The following is a 16,303-nucleotide window of genomic DNA, read 5'->3' on the forward strand; positions in this document are numbered from 1 at the left end:
GACAGATACGGTTTGACAAGAGTAGGTATGTAGTTCTTTGAAAGGTGGTGACGGTGGAAGAGAGGTGGTAGAGGATGGACGTATCAGTCACATTGTCAAACATACCACTAAGTAAGCACCGATACATAATATAGGAACCTATGTAACTGCGTCGGTCGGTCTCTAGTTTTCATCCTTCTTGTCAGTGGTCACACCCGTTCGATTCGACCTCGATCGGATATTTGATTGTCCTGTTCTTCTTCTTCTTCTCGAACGAAAAAGCATTTCCCGGTCCAGTCTTTTCGTCCGTAGTAGTAGTAGTAGTAGTAGTAGTAGTTCAGTTCGCCTGACGGGGAGGGGGCGTGTCGTCTCCCTTTTTACCTTTCTTACTTCAAAAACGCGCCGTTCGTCTTCGCCAGCTGCTCGTCGTAATACCCCTGGAAGGCGAGCCAGCCCTTCTCGTCGGTGCCGACCTGGGCGTAGCTGAACTCGGCCTCCTCGTCGCTGATGAGCTTCTTGCGGTGGCCGGAGCCCGCGCTCGCGGCGTCGACGAGCAGCTGCGCGTGGCACGTCTTGTCCAGGCTGATGAACCAGAAGGCGGCGGCGTCGACCGTCTTCGCGCACGTCAGCAGGCCGTGGTTCTGCAGGATCACGGCCTTGCCCGCGGGGCCCAGGGCGCGCGCGATGCGCCGCCCTTCCTCGCGGTCCAGCACCACGCCGCCAAAGTTGTCGTACACGGCGTGCGACCGGTAGAAGCGCAGCGAGTCCTGCGTCATCATGTCCAGTTCGCGCCCGAAGACGGAGAAGGCCTTCCCGTAGACGCTGTGCGCGTGGCACGCCGCGTCGACGTCCGGTCGCGCCTTGTGGATTTCGGAGTGGATCGCGAATGCCGCCGCGTTGATCTGTTTTTGTGGTGAAACGAGGGGATGAGTCAGTTGGCCGTCGGTGAGTTGACTTGCCTGGGCGGGTAGGTAAAGGGACGCATGGAGGGATATAGGTAAGTAGGTAGGGATTGTAGGTCGGTAACCCCTAGTGAGGTCCCCCTCCCCCTCCCCTGGGTGTTTGGGAAAGTGTGGAACATGTAAAACTTACAGGTTCATCACCAATGACCACATCTCCGTCTTCATTCACCAGTATCAAATCCGACACGCAAATTTGAGAAAAGTGCGTTGATAGTGGATTCAGCCCTGATCAGGATCGACGTGGCGGTGTGCGACAGCACACCACCGCGCAAACACAGTAAGTAAAGTAACTCGGTCACTCGCACTTGTACCAGGAAGGTGAGATTGAACAAAGAGGACAGAGTGCAGAGTACAGTCAGAGTACAGAGGTAATGGTACACTCACAGAAATGATCCCTCAAAATAGGGTCCCTCACACTGATGTGGCCCGCCACGCCCTCGTCGAACCCTCTATCCGCAAACACCCGGAACGCCGCGGCGAGATGCTGTTTGCGGTACAGTCGCTCTTCCTCGAGGGAGTCGAATTTCGGGTACGCCCTGATCTTGAGGGTTTTGCCGGACACGGTCTTGCCGAGGGCGCCGACACTGCGGTTCTCTTTGGACGAGGAGTCGTAGACGTCCAGAGCGGGTGCCATGTCGATCTATTTATTGGAGATCAAAGGTAGGGAGGTAGATAGACAGATAGATAGATATCTAAAGCGGAACCTCCGACCTGGGTGGTAACGAATACAAACGGGTAATTGGGAGAAGATAAAAGTACAAAGTAGATGTGAGTAAATCGGTAAGGAAATGGCAGTGTACTTGTTTGGTTCAAAGAAGAGTAGGACGCAGACACTGAACGTGGCGACGGCGGTTAATACTGCACAAGGTAAGTGTCTCGTGGCATCACGGTTCATGTTCCATCGGTATGAAATGGACAAGGAACAATATACGGATACACGGACACATGAATGATCATACTCTCGTAGTCAGAGACACGGAGTCGTTGAGTGCGGGGGAGAGACACAGAGTATCCGGGGTCCGTGGAGGAGATTCTGAACCACTTCAAGACTTTACCATAGGTACATAACTACTACAGCCAGACTCATCCTGATCTTCGTTCAATTCCCTTCCGACGGAACAGGGATTTGTATCATTGGTTCAGAACGTCCTCGTAGTGGAGGTTGGAGAATGCCAGACTATTTCTTCTTCTCCTCCACCACCACCGTCTCCAAATCCTACGGTGGGCACTGGTCACTCAGTGTACTTGGATGTAAAAGCAATGTCATAAATTTCTATACTCGAGCAGTACCTAGTGAGTATGGCTCTATACACTGCATCCATACCTTGTTCTGAAGGGGAAGAAAACTTGACCAAAGTCAAATCGATCAAACATAAACAGGTAGACTTGAGAATATTATACTCGGTACTTCGACCTGAATCAACTGCCACCTCCTCCTCTAGGTATTTCTCGGCGACAACTCTCAATCTCAATATTAGTGCTTGATAAGTTACCTATGTAAATAACATGCTGCGTGGGTATCGTTAAATATGGTTGAATCGCCCGTCAAAACAGTGTCTTGCCCACAACGAGCCGTGAGCTATTCTCGTGCCTTCACGACTCCTCCTCACAAGATACCAAGACTGGTGTCAGGCTAGGACTAGGACTGTCGGGTGGTGTTATGGCCTTCGCCCTCTTCGATGGGCTTCCGAGAGGACTGGCTATCATGATCCTCCTGGACGGACTGGGAAGAGGAGGTGCTGGAGAGTTGCGTCTTGCTGGACTCGACAGGGGACTTGCCATTGCAAGGCTTCGTGCACGTGCGTGGAGTTTGCGTTCCTCTTCTCCGTTCCAATCTTTGGTCAATTCGGCACGCACGCCACTGCACCATTGTCGGACGACCTCTTCAAAGGCTGTCCAAGTAGCATCAGTGTCGACCTGGTTAGCTACTGCCATGACGTCCAACTTGAGTCGCAGTTCCCATCTCAACTCGGCCGCCTTCATCCAATATCGGAGGTTGTCGGCTCGTCGATATGGCTTTCCGATGTCTTCATGGAAACTCTTGATGTAGTCAAAGTGCTTCTTGGATCGCTTCACCGCCGCGTTGTGAATTTGAACGAGATGTCTCCCATCGGCGAGATTCCGAAAGTAGTTGGGATCGTTGTCGAGGTTTCCTTCTGCGGGATTCTGACATTGTCCATTCAAGAGAAAATCAAGGAAGTTAATGTCCCGTTCTCGATCCCGGTTGATCCATTTGGAGTCGTCCATCCAGTGCCAGTCCTTTCTTTCTTTCTTGTCAGCCTCTTCCAATTTTGCTTCCCTGTCAATCATCATCCCCACGTCGCTGACCCAGACGAGTATCGCCAACCGCTCATCCTCTCTGAATCCGCCAGAAAAGTTACGCGAAGCACATTTTTTCAAGACATCAAGGACAGCATGCAGATCTCTCCGCAATTCTTGGTCCGATCGGATCGAGTTGAGCCGTTGCGGGTTAGGATGGAGTGTGTAGTATACTCGGGCGGCGCGGATGGCCTGAGTTGTGGTGTCAAGCACGTGGAGGCCCTGTATCTCGTGGAACCCCTGCGTCTGCTCTTCGGGACTCTCATTTGCCGTACGTTCACAGGATTCAACCGCTTGTAATGCATTCTCTAGTGCCTCGACCAGTTCTCTCTTCATGGTTTTTTGATCCGGCGGAGGAGCAACATTGTTCGGTCGATGGCTATAGGTGGAAACCGTAGGAGGAAGCATGACATCCGCACCCTCCTCCTGAGCGGCCTCCCACAGAGCTTGCCCTTCGTCGTCAATCGGTGACTCGATGACGGTCTGACCTGAATCCAAAGACGACTTGGGAATATCGTACTCTCCATTTTGTTTCTTCTTGGCCAATTGCCCACCTTTCCCATCCAATAAACCCGTCCGTGCAAAGTAGTATTGTAGATGGGCAATGCTCCCGAGGCTCATGACACTTTCTCGGTTTTTGGCCGACTCGGCAAACTGCGCCCCTTGTGGTCTGACGTATCCGCGTCTTCGAGAAGCACTGGCCTTGGATACGCTAGAAGCCCCAGAGGATGATGACAGGCTGGAGATGGAGGAAATGCCCGAACAAGATCGCAAACTGGCTGTGTCTGGCGTAGGGAGGAGAGAAGGGGAAAGGGTCGGCGATGGAGAAGCCATGTCGGCTGAGGAGGGACATTCAAGGTTGGTGCTCATGCTGTGAAGCCCAGGAGGAAGAGGAAAAGCGTAGGGTCACGTAAATATAGGGAGGGACGGTTGTGAATGGCATCGACACACTGGAGGTCGATGTATCTATGAGTGGTGTTTTGAAGAAGCATGTGGTGGGAGACGAAGAAGCTGACAAGCTAGCTGCATGGATAAAATAACGGCCAACACTGCTAACGAGGTAACGAGCGCCAGAGGCTGAAAGTGTCTCGAAGCACAGACAGGACAAGTTGATCGAGGCAGATGGGAAGATGGAGGCGAGATGAAATTGGACTCTGGTGCCATTGGCCAGATTGTGAGGGATCCAGGGGTCGCGGCAGTCACAAGTTACAACTTATCTCCTCTGCAAGCGAATCTTCAAACCTCGGAGCCGGAACAAAGACGACTTGCTGTGCGCATCATCAGCAACGCGATATCCATAGACAGATGTAAGCATCAGTCTCGGACGGACCCCTTGACTGCTGTGTACAGGTGCCACCGACTGCGCTGGCATGCGATGATTGTTGACGATTTCCGAACTCGGCACCGATACAAATACGACCCGCGTGGCTGTATTGAGGACGGAATACGATACCGTATACGAGTAATATTACGATGAGCAATACAAATCGAAAACTCGGGGCTGTGGCGTCATAGTTGGCCAGTACATATTATATTCCCTTGGATGTATCATGAAGCCAGATAAATGCGAATATGTAGCAAACATCACACAACCACACACACGTCGTTGATGCTCAAAATGTCAAAACGGATTTCATTCAGGGTATCAGGCACTGTTCAGGGAGTCGGATTCCGGTAAGCCATCTCTCTTTGGGGACAGTATCTGCACCCGTTGAGACCATGATACATTGACCTCGATATTAGTGACTTTACACGGCGAAAAGCTACCAGTTATGGATTGACTGGCTACGTGAAGAATACTTCCGACGGTAGAGTATGTCACACAGAACCACTGTTTGGGGGAATATGGCTGACACGGTGCAGGTGACTGGAGAAGCACAAGGATCGGAAGATGCTCTGAAAAAGTTGAAGGCCGACCTCAACGACGGACCGCGGTCTGCCCATGTTGTCAAAGTCGAGATCAAGGAGATCGAGCCCAAGAGCGGCGAAAGCTCTTTCGATGCATGATGTGCCTCTCGTAGTACCTCTCATATGGCTTACACCGGCTGCGTTGATTTCTGGTGTGCTCCAGTCTGATATCCATGGCCCCGTCGATGATGTCGACTTTTGGCCGATTGGCATCCATTTTTGCATCAATGGTCAGCACTATGAAATTGATATGAGGGAAATAACGAAGATGAAACCACCACAACGGTGTCGAATATAGTCATAGATTCCGCAAAACTGAAAGAATGACAATGTACTCCGTGCCGCGTCGAGGTCATTCAGCCTCGAGTTCCCGGATCCTTCCGACTTGCTTGGGTCACGATGGACGGGCCAGTTTTCTTTTGCAGCCTTGCGAACTCATCAGCCTCGCTCAGCCTTCCTCCACCCGGTCTTTTCCGAGGACGAGGTGAGAAAGCAGTCGCCGAAGTTCCAGATTACCCTCGTCGCTTGGAGGGGGTGGATTGGGAGGCGAGATCGAGCTTCTCCGTGGAAGAGTAGCCCCTGTACAGTAGTTGCTGCGTCTCTGCTGAGTACGCGACGTGCGTTGGGGGGCTAGAGTGTTTTATTGAACGTTGCAAGTACGGTGAGTCAGCATGCAGTGCCCTTTGAGATCGTGGTATCTGACAGGGATCGGACCCAAACAAACAAGTCGCCAAGTGCCCGAGGAACAATACGAGTAGCGGTAGGACGGCAGAAGAGTGGCTGAGGATGGAGAATGGCATCGCCGTCGGTGAATAAAGCAATATTGGGAACCAAAAGGACCCTTTAGAACGGCGCTTCATCCTCCACTGTGGCATCAATGCAGTCTAGTTTCCGTTCGGCGCTCTGTAATCTGTTCCACTGACATATGGCACCATCTCTATTCGACCAAAGCTGATCAGACCCCGAAGAAGCCTTCTGTTCCTGGGTCAAAAATGTCGCAGCGCTGGACGCTTTGTGTACCTCTGGGCCCTTGCTCGAGGCGATATATTAATGTGCCCCGTGCCTTGCAATGCCTGATACCAGATGTTTCTGCTAACCACTACCACCCAACGCACTCTACACTCAATCCCCAGTACTCCTTGACTGACCAGTGATCAGTGATCCGCGATCATGGCCTCCTCAAGAGCCTTGTTCAACCCCACACTGACCGCCACGCTTTCAAGGGCCACCAGCACGGGTCTCTGCTCAACGGCCACAACGGCCGGGCTGAGAACTGCCTATGTCGCCCTACATCCATTCAACTCATCATCGCGACGAAACTTCTCGGTCTCACACAAAGCCCAACTAGATTTCTTCCCTCCTCCAAAGGATCTCCCAAACATCAAACAAACGTATGTGCTTGTCCGCCCCTCTGGTAATAGTGCCTGGCTAATGTCGCGTAGTCCTGCATCATGGCCACATCCAACCGCTACCGACGAACAATTGAAGGCCGTCCAGGTTGATCATCGAGAGCCAAGGACCATTTCTGACTCAATAGCGTACAACATGGTGCGCTTTTTCCGATGGTGCACAGATGTGGCCACCGGGTACCGTCACGATCCAACGAAGCCCTACATCATGAATGAAAGGAAGTGGTTGATTCGATTCATCTTTCTCGAGACCGTCGCCGGAGTGCCTGGGATGATGGCCGGGATGCTCAGACACTTCCGAAGTCTCAGAAGAATGAAGAGAGACAATGGATGGTACGAAGCACCCGTCATGTCCACATGTTGCCAAACGCTAGACTGACAGAACTGACAGGATCGAGACGATGCTTGAAGATGCATACAATGAGCGTATGCATTTGCTCACTTTCCTGAAGATGGCCGAGCCTGGCCGCTTCATGAAGCTCATGATTCTCGGAGCCCAGGGAGTGTTCAGCAACGGATTCTTCCTTGCCTATCTTCTCTCGCCCAAGACATGCCACCGCTTCGTCGGCTATCTAGAGGAGGAGGCTACAAAGACCTACTCGTATGCCATTGAGGACCTGGAAAGCGGCAAATTACCTGGCTGGGAGAAGCTCGAAGCGCCAGAGATTGCCGTCAAGTATTGGAACATGCCAGAGGGGAAGAGGGATATGAAGGCCCTCCTCTATTACATTCGAGCCGACGAGGCCAAGCACCGAGAAATCCATCACACCCTGGGTAACCTCCAAGCCGAAGATCCCAACCCGTTTGTATCCGAATACAAGGATCCCACAAAGCCACATCCTGGCAAAGGCATCGAGCATCTCAAATCCAAAGGCTGGGAACGAGAGGAGGTTATCTGAACGAGCTTGACCTTCTCATGATGAGTCCCAGACGTTCCTGCTACGGATCGAGTCGTTTTGCACTTTGATCACGAGAGGGCGCAATTATAATGTAACAACATGATCCATTTCTTTTCAAGGCGCTCGACAATGCTGGTTTCGCATTGTGGCAATGGGAAAGACGGCGGTACATAAACCAGCAGTGGGTGACGCGGTTTTTGAAAGCAGCCGCGCGCTGCGAAATGGCGACCTGCAGAGAGGACACACAGAGTTTACCAGCCTCTGATGGTGGACATTGTTTGCTTCTAGATAGAAGTGTCCGTAATCGATTCGAATGGCAAAAGGATAGCATTCTCCGATCCCCAACATTTTGCTTGTTTGGTGCCACGAGCACCAGCCATGATCATGTCGCCGAATCGGTATGTACTGTACGCATAGCGGGTGAGTAGCAGGCAGCGTTTCGGCCTTGGGTGTCAAAATACGTGACTTGTTTGTTATGCCGAATTGCGTTGAGCTCACCAGGAACCGCGTTCTGCCCCAGGCAGCTTTGATGTCAAGGTGCATGAACCGACGGGCTAAGGAGGCTGAAACTGGGATGTTAGTGGCCGTCCAAGAGTGAAGCCAGGATGTCCAGGGTGTCCAGCGAGGCCTGGTGAGCCAGTGAGCGCTGCGAGCTCCATCAATCAAAGCCTAAAGGAAAAGGGCCCGAGGCGCGTCGGTCGCTGCGCTTGAGGCTGGCAATCTTACCAAACACCCACCAACACTGCGACTACGACCTCGACTACACGACGACCAATCCACCCCCAGCTGATCCTCTAAAACACTCACTGCCATCTCGACTCTTGTTTCGTCTAGTTACTCGCTCCATACCCTCGCTCGCCTGCGCCTGCGCACCACATCCCGATACAACTGTCCGTCCAGTATTCCTCAGTATTGCTGCCTTCAACCATCACATACCGCCTCCTACCAAACCCCCCCGACTCCGCCGTCATCACGATCGGACTCTCCCTCTGCTGTTGATTCAGTGAATGCTCGCTTATGAACAATAACACCGGCCACGCTGCTGTGCCCGTTGCGGGTCACCTGGCCAGAAACTTCAGTCGACTGAGCAGAATTAGATCCAACACATTCTGTCGGGCATGACCTCCCCTCTGCGCCGTCCGTCGATGGTCGAAACCCAGAGCGACCTGGACCTTCATCAATTACTCGTGCCGACTCCTACCAACGATGTACCTCCCTCTCACCATTCGTCGTCCGCCTCTTCCGGCCCCAACAGTGATGCCGGCTCCTTTGTCATCCCGGACAGTCTATCTCGAAGCAACTCCGTCTTTTCCTTCTCGAGGGCCTCCTTTAGCAGTCAACTGGCGAGTCTGACGGCGATCAATCTACCTCAAGCCGAATCCCTGGCCGCGACGGTAACAACACTTCCGACAGCTCGCAAAGCCGTCAAGGCACTCACTGGCGCTGCCGAACAAATCCAGTCCTGGATTAAGAAGGCCCTGAAGGTGTTGGACAATCTTGACGCGGAGGAAGACGTGGAGTGGGCTGCAGCGGCAGGAAGACTGGGGTTGGACGAGACGGACAAAATCGTCAACACCTTTGAAGATCTCATCAACGTCTATGTCATTTCTATTGAAGAGTTACAGACGCGACCCGATATCGCCGATGCGAAGACCGAGGAGCTCCAAGGGGTCGTGGAGCAGATGGAGGTGACGCTGGAGGGATGGGGCAACGTGCGGAAACAACTGAAGAAGATCCATGGGCAGGTCGAACTCGCCATGGAGTGGGAAGAGTTATGGGCAAAAGTGCTGGGGGATGTTGGCGCAGAAATGGACAGCCTCAGCCAGCTGGTGTTCGAGATGGAAGAGAAACGGCACGCCGCGTACACCACTCAGACCCAAGCAGGCCCCAGCCAGAACATCGATCTGAACGAGCTGGAGAGTTTCATCGACGAGCCAACCCAGAAGAAAAGCACGCCGAACTCCCGCTTCAGCCTCCCACCTTTCGAGTCCTCTCCATTAGGCTCTCCGATCATTGAGAATCCTCAAGACGACTCGAATCTACTGGCCCTTTTTGCGAGGATGCAACCGCTCAGGGCGTCTCTAGACTTTCTTCCCATGCGCATGTCGATGTTCCAGACTCGGGCCGAAAAGATCTTCCCAAATGCCTGCCGCGAGCTTGACGATAAACGTGATCGATTGGAAAGAAATTGGATTGAGTTGTCTAAAGAGGCCGACAATCTCCGTCGAGAATTGAGCGAGGATCGCTGGGTGATTGTGTTCCGTAATGCTGGTCGACAAGCACAGAAAATGTGTGAGTCTGTCGAACGGAGCATCCTGAAGGTGCAGGAAGCCATCCACGAGAATTACCAGGCCATCAACCCTGCTGCTCTGGCAAAGAGGATTGAGAGTTTTGAGGCCAAGAAGATGCACTACGGACCGGCCATCAACAGAGTGCTTGCCATTATACAGAAAGGCCTTAAGGACCGCCTGACTGTCAACGGCGAGATTCTGCGTCTCCACAAGGATTTGTCTTCAAGAATGAGGGATTTGACAGACACAATGGAAGATCTCGAGACCCTGCTGGAACCATTCAATACTCGACAGAACTCGAAGCTCCGGGAGTCGATCTCTAGTATTGTTTCGGCCGATCGGTCCTTGTCGAGCACAACATTTGCAGGAACTCCAGGAAGTTCTCCGCCGTCGTCGATTGATCTCCCCCCGCAATCGAGCCAATCCTCCACCCCAAAGTACGGGTTGAATGGATATACGAAATCACGGACTCCATCGTCGAGCCGACCGCCGCCGCATGCACTGGCCAACCGGCGCTCTTCATTACTTCCTCAGACAAGACGGCCAACAACGCCTTTGTCGCATACCGGCAGCAGCACCATCAAACGTGGAGTATCGCCTATGCCGGGACCACCGTCGGTCTATCGTCAAGGGGTATACAACCCACCCGTTGGTCCTGCCCCGCAATCGAGGCAGACACCACCGTCAAACAAGCCGAGATGGTCAGCTGTTGTCAAGTCGGACGACAGTACGTTGGCGCCTTCATATCGTTCATCCACCACGACAACTCCGCTGACGACACGGAGATATACTCCTCGATCGATCTCCTCAACCACTGCTGTTCCACTCCGAAGTCCGCTTAGCAGAGAGGCATCCGCATCGCCTTCTGCGTTACCCACCATGGCACGGAGGGAGAGCCAACAATTCAAGTCGTTTGCGGAACGAGTCGCTGATCCATCGCCGGCCAGAAGTAGTGGTCTCATGGACCCTGTGCCTTATCACAGAGGACGGAACCCAAGTGCACCAGCTGTGGGCACGATAAGGTCACCGTCGTCGCTTGCCGTGCACAGCCAGCATCGACCGACGATGAGTGCTGTTCAACCGGCCCGACCACCATCGTCACTCAACCGGAGCTATGGTCGATCTACGGGCGTACCCTCACGGTCAATCAGCCATGATCCAAGAACCGAGAGTCAAGCTGAGAACCGTGAGCCTACACTTCCCAGCGTGGATTATTATGAGAGGTTCAATGACGTGGAAGAAGAGGATCAGGATCAGATTACGGAACCAAATTCAAGTCCATTATCGAAACGGACCATTACGAGACCCAGCAGTGTATTAGCCATGAGTGGCAAGGGGAAGAGGATGTCCTTGTTACCAGTACCAAAGGGTAGTGGAAGACAAAGTTCGCTTGGGTCAAGGATTTCTTGAAATGAGCTTTTTTTGTTTTGGCTTCGCAGCTGGCATGAGAAGCACCTACGGTCGTTTTTTTGTTTTCTTGGGCAAACAGGAAAGGAAAGCAGTCTTTCGGTATGTGTGTGTGTTGTCTGTCAGCGTACAAGCGTGTTTTTCTGCTTCATCAGTCGTTTCCACCATTTTTCATAAGTTTACCTCAGAGAGATATCATAATGCCAAACTGCGATGCACCGCCCTAATTTTCGGGGAGATTCTTTATGCTCTGTCTGAAAGACGATTTTGGTACATCAAACCTTGGAGAACTCGATCTCGTTATCTCTAACTCAGGTAGTTTATATCCACAGTGGCACTAAGTTTACTATGCCATGTCTTAAAGGCAAGGAAAATATATCAAACACGCATTCAAGGACCGGTAAAGAGACCCATGTATGTACAGAATAGAAATGTACTGCATCGGTTTATCTACTAACCATTATAGTACAGTACGTTCGTTATTGTATGTAAAGCTTAGGGAAAGCTTGGAAAGCTTAAAGGTCATGGCAATACACGTTGTCCCATTCCCGTAACTCCGTACCCCGCCAGTACTCCGGGTAAAGCGGAACGAGAGGGAACTGAGGTGACGATGGTATTGCTCGGAAGGAGATACTGTAGGTAGGTAGGTAGGTAGTACTGTGACTTGAGTGGTTGTATCCGCACGATACTACAGTACCGAGGCAACCGCCGCCTAACTGCAGATGGGAAAGATATATCTGCCTGACACTGTGGTTCCTTCGTGACTCACTCATACCCATCATACATACCTATACTTATTTATATCCCTACCTCATATTTCACATGAAACGAGGAAGGACACGGACGTGTCCTCGACCACAGAAAAGAGAAAATTGGATGAACAACATATCCTTTGACTCTGTCTGCACCAATCGGCCACGAGCGACAAGCTCGATATCTGACTTACCGTAAATGGTGTATCCTTGCGAAGGAGTATACATACGTCCGTCCGTCTACACATAACGTACGTACCCGGGGTTTGTTTAGTGTAGGGCTTCCCTGGAACTTCAAGATATCATTTTCTTGGTTCTCTTCTGGCCCTGGACACAATCCGATTCTGCCGAAGTCGAGAACTCGAGACTTGACTCCCGACAAGTACCGATTGAATACCAATACTCCGAAGAGAGAAACGAAAATAGCATTGCGAGTGTCGGTGGCATAAGTTCATCGAGGTCGCGACGGTTTTCAGCCTTCACACTGTCCAAACTAGACAAACCAACCATTGTCGACGCATACCAAGCAAGCAAGCAAGCAACCAACCAACCCGGAGATCACAGTCCAAGTCGTTTGCGACCATACCCGTAGTCACTTTCCTCGCTCGCTCGCTCGCCGCCGTCGTAGTCCTCATCAACAACAATCACAATGACACCACAAAACAATCAAGCAGACCCAACGTTCCGCAATTACACGGCATCCTCGGCACAAGCGTACGCCAAAAACCGTCCCGGGTACCCGGACGAACTGATCTCACTGGTCATCGAGAACCACACGTCTACAGGAGGCCAACTCGACGTCCTTCTCGATCTGGGATGTGGCCCCGGCACCGCGACGAGGTCTCTGGCGCCGTACTTTCAACACGCCATCGGCGCCGATCCGGGCGAATCCATGATCGCGACGGCGCGCACCATCCCCTGCCCCACGGCGTCAGGGGAACCGACGACGTTTGAAGTGTGTGCCTCCGACGCCATCAGCTCTCTTGACGCTCTGAAAAGATATTCTTCTGTTGGTGGTGGTGGTGGTGGTAGTAGTAGTAGTGAGACGGTCGACCTGATCACTGCAGGCACTTCGGCTCACTGGTTTGACTATCCGGCTTTCTACATCGAGGCGTCCAAGATCCTCAAGCCGGGAGGCAGCATCGTCATGTGGTGCACAAAGGGGTACTTTCTCGACGAACGCACGACGCCCAACGCCAAGAAACTCCAGGCGCTGTGGCAGGACTTTGAGCACGTCGTCCTCAAGCCCCACGAGATGCCAGGGAACAGACTCACGCGCGAGTTGTACGCGAGTCTTCCCCTGCCGTGGAGCGAGTATCCCGATGCCGCCGCCGCCGTCGCCGACGCCGACCACAACCGCGGGGAGAGCAATAAGGCGCGGCCGCTGAGGCTGCTCGACGAGTTTCCAAAGGACGAGTTCAAGAGACAGGTGTTCAACGACAACGGAGAGATCGGGCCCGACGGCAAGTTCCTGATGAGTCGCCGCGCGACCTTCGAGCGGGCGACCGCCACGCTGGGCACGGCGAGCCCCGTGACGCGCTGGCGCGAGGCGCACAAGGAGCAGCTCGAAAGGGGCGAGGTCGAGGACCTGGTCGATAAGTTGCTCAGGCAAACCAGGGAGCTGTTGGACGAGGTCCCCGAGGGTAGAGGGAGGGATTGGCTCGAGGGTGGGTCGGCCGTGGTTGTTATGACTATCAAGAAGAAGAAGAAGAAGAAGACGAGTGTCTAGGGGGTTCGTTCAATGTAGGTAACAGCGTCGCCCTCATATGCCAGGATATTTATAAAACATTGTCTTTTTTCTTTTCCTCTCCCACTTTTTACTCTCTTTAATTAGGATCAAGTAAATAAGAAGGGGCATGAACCAAGATCAGTGATTGCGGTGGCGGTAGACTCGAGGGGCGCCAACCCTTTAAAACCTCAAGTCCCAACCAATACCAGGTCCAAGTCTGGGCAACTCATCGGCAACTTCTTGGACGTCCTTGTCGCCACGTCCACTAAGACATATAACAATCGTTTCATCCTTCTTCATCGTCTTGGCAACCTCCATCGCCCCGTAAACAGCGTGACTGGACTCCAACGCAGGGATGATACCTTCCGTCTCACTCAGCGTGCGGAAACCAATCAGGGCCTGCGGATCCGTGGCGTTGATGAATTTCGCCCGGCTGGCTTCTTTCCAACTCGACAATTCCGGCCCGACACCGGGATAATCCAGACCGGCACTGATCGAGTGCGTATCTGAAATCTGGCCATGTTCGTTCTGGAGCACGTACGTCCTCACGCCGTGCAACACACCGACCGATCCACCGGAAAGTGTGGCCGAGTGCTTGCCCGTCTCAACGCCCTCGCCACCGGCCTCGACACCAATCAACTTGACAGAGGGGTCTTTGCTGAAGGGGTAGAACATGCCCACCGCATTCGAACCACCACCGACACAGGCAATGACGGCGTCAGGCAATTTACCCGTGAGTTCTTGCATCTGCTCTTTCGTCTCTTGACCAATGACGCTCTGGAAAGTTCGCACGATCGTGGGAAACGGGTGCGGGCCGATGGCCGAACCGATAATGTAATGAGTCGAGTCGAGATCAACGACCCAGGCGCGTAGGGCTTCATTGACCGCGTCTCGCAGCGTACGGGATCCTGCTTCGACGGCAACCACCTTTGCACCGAGAAGCTTCATACGGAAGACATTGAGAGCTTGTCGACGCACATCCTCGGCGCCCATGTAGACTACGCATTCGAGTCCGAACTTCGCACAGACAGTAGCGGTGGCGACACCGTGCTGACCAGCACCCGTTTCTGCAATTATTCTGGTCTTGCCCAATCTCCGCGCGAGCAAGATCTGGCCAAGAGCATTGTTGATCTTGTGGCTTCCGGTGTGATTCAGGTCTTCTCGCTTCAAGTAGATCTGTGCACCACCCACCTTTTCCGTCAGCCGGTTCGCCAGGTGCAGTGACGACGGTCGTCCCATGTACGGATAGTATGATCGGAATTCTTTCCAGAACTCAGGGTCGTTTCGTGCCTTCTCGAAACCGTCCTCAAGTTCGGCCAGGCAGTCCATCAGCGACTCTGGGACGAACTGGCCACCGAACTGACCGAACTGGGCAGGGATGGCATCCGGGTTCGGCGTCGTTCCGTTGGTAGCTGAGTTGAGAGCATCAAGCTGATCTGCTAGGCCCGGTTCAGAAGGTATATCTGCGTCCGTGATGACCTTGTCGACTTGGACTTGGTGGCCATTCAAACCGTTCGTGGTTGCATTGGGTTCCTTTGCAGCGTCCATAGTCTCCACGATTCCAACTTCCCTCGTCAATCCATTCGTCGTGTTGAATTCGCCCACTTTTCGGCCGGTGATCTGCGAACAGTATTCCCGTACAGCGTTTGCACGTTCACCTTCCTTGGCCTTTCCAAGCTCCAACACGATTTGACTGCCGATGACGACACCCTCGGCGATCTTTGCGACACTCAAAAAGTGATCTCGGGTGCTGACACCGAACCCGACGGCGGCGGGCACACCGCCGGAATATTGATGTACTCGTTCCAGCAACTCTGGAAGTTTTGTGTTCAATGTGCCCGTGGCACCAGTGACGCCCATTCTTGAGACCACGTATATGAAGGAGTCGGCAATCTTGCAGAGCAGCTGCATGCGCTTCTCTGACGTAGCCGGGGCGATCAGAGGCACATATGAGAGCCCCACGGTTTTGCAGTTATTTCTGAACCGGACAGCTTCCTCGGGAGGTAAATCGACCATGATGAATCCATTCACCCCTGCTTCCTTGCAGTCTTTCAGCATGCGATCCTCGCCGTACCGCAGGAGGGGGTTGTAGTAGCCCATGAAGAGCACTGGGATCTTGAGGCCGCGTCTCCGAGCTTCCCGTACGAACTCGAGGCAAGAAGTGACTGTGACACCGTTGGCGAGGGCGACCGTATTCGATTTCTGGATCGTAGGACCGTCTGCAATGGGGTCTGTAAAGGGAAGGCCGAGTTCGATGACATCTGCGGAGTCAGGTCAGATTTGTCGCCGTTCGTAGTCAAGGGCTGGACCAACATACCGACACCACCGGCCTGGAGGCCCAACATGATATCAGGACATTCCTCCTTTGTGGGATAGCCTGCGGTGAAGTAGCCCACGAGGGCAGGTCTGTTCTCCTTCTTGCATTGTGCAAAAGTCGCCTTGATACCTTCGGCCATGGTTGCGAGCAGGGAGAAGAGCGAGGATGGATGGTGATGGGAAGTAGAGAGGAGGAGAAAGAGACCAGATTTATGCACAAACCTGACTCATAAACCGAATGCTGCAATCTACCGCCTGCAAGGAGCCTGGCTCTCTGGGTTGTAGCGAGGCGGACGGGGTACAGGTGTGAGTACGGAGTATCTTTTGGTAGT

The 16,303-nt window shown here is 53.0% G+C and overlaps 7 protein-coding genes across 7 annotated transcripts; 4 read left to right on the plus strand and 3 right to left on the minus strand.

Moving 5' to 3' along the window:
- Nucleotides 1-365: 365 nt before the first annotated feature.
- PV08_05910 (uncharacterized protein) lies at nucleotides 366-1,575 on the minus strand (the record flags this gene model as incomplete). Its single annotated transcript, XM_016380249.1, has 3 exons — nucleotides 366-881; nucleotides 1,072-1,166; nucleotides 1,326-1,575. 3 exons carry the CDS (start codon nucleotides 1,573-1,575, stop codon nucleotides 366-368), a joined length of 861 nt encoding a protein of 286 aa, XP_016236076.1.
- Nucleotides 1,576-2,534: 959 nt separating this feature from the next.
- PV08_05911 (uncharacterized protein) lies at nucleotides 2,535-4,094 on the minus strand (the record flags this gene model as incomplete). Its single annotated transcript, XM_016380250.1, has 1 exon — nucleotides 2,535-4,094. One exon carries the CDS (start codon nucleotides 4,092-4,094, stop codon nucleotides 2,535-2,537), a length of 1,560 nt encoding a protein of 519 aa, XP_016236077.1.
- Nucleotides 4,095-4,878: 784 nt separating this feature from the next.
- On the plus strand, nucleotides 4,879-5,267 carry PV08_05912 (uncharacterized protein; the record flags this gene model as incomplete). The annotated part of the gene is made up of 3 exons (XM_016380251.1): nucleotides 4,879-4,934; nucleotides 5,004-5,073; nucleotides 5,124-5,267. The coding sequence occupies 3 exons, from the start codon at nucleotides 4,879-4,881 to the stop codon at nucleotides 5,265-5,267; spliced, it is 270 nt and encodes an 89-aa protein (XP_016236078.1).
- A 1,071-nt stretch (nucleotides 5,268-6,338) lies between these two features.
- On the plus strand, nucleotides 6,339-7,476 carry PV08_05913 (uncharacterized protein; the record flags this gene model as incomplete). Its single annotated transcript, XM_016380252.1, has 3 exons — nucleotides 6,339-6,559; nucleotides 6,611-6,910; nucleotides 6,969-7,476. 3 exons carry the CDS (start codon nucleotides 6,339-6,341, stop codon nucleotides 7,474-7,476), a joined length of 1,029 nt encoding a protein of 342 aa, XP_016236079.1.
- Nucleotides 7,477-8,621: 1,145 nt separating this feature from the next.
- PV08_05914 (uncharacterized protein) lies at nucleotides 8,622-11,177 on the plus strand (the record flags this gene model as incomplete). The annotated part of the gene is made up of 1 exon (XM_016380253.1): nucleotides 8,622-11,177. The coding sequence occupies one exon, from the start codon at nucleotides 8,622-8,624 to the stop codon at nucleotides 11,175-11,177; it is 2,556 nt and encodes an 851-aa protein (XP_016236080.1).
- Nucleotides 11,178-12,575: 1,398 nt separating this feature from the next.
- Nucleotides 12,576-13,655, plus strand: PV08_05915 (uncharacterized protein; the record flags this gene model as incomplete). The annotated part of the gene is made up of 1 exon (XM_016380254.1): nucleotides 12,576-13,655. One exon carries the CDS (start codon nucleotides 12,576-12,578, stop codon nucleotides 13,653-13,655), a length of 1,080 nt encoding a protein of 359 aa, XP_016236081.1.
- Nucleotides 13,656-13,835: 180 nt separating this feature from the next.
- PV08_05916 (tryptophan synthase) lies at nucleotides 13,836-16,111 on the minus strand (the record flags this gene model as incomplete). The annotated part of the gene is made up of 2 exons (XM_016380255.1): nucleotides 13,836-15,916; nucleotides 15,973-16,111. 2 exons carry the CDS (start codon nucleotides 16,109-16,111, stop codon nucleotides 13,836-13,838), a joined length of 2,220 nt encoding a protein of 739 aa, XP_016236082.1.
- Nucleotides 16,112-16,303: the final 192 nt, after the last annotated feature.

Source organism: Exophiala spinifera, assembly GCF_000836115.1.
Source record: "Exophiala spinifera strain CBS 89968 unplaced genomic scaffold supercont1.4, whole genome shotgun sequence".
Classification (NCBI taxonomy): domain Eukaryota; kingdom Fungi; phylum Ascomycota; class Eurotiomycetes; order Chaetothyriales; family Herpotrichiellaceae; genus Exophiala; species Exophiala spinifera.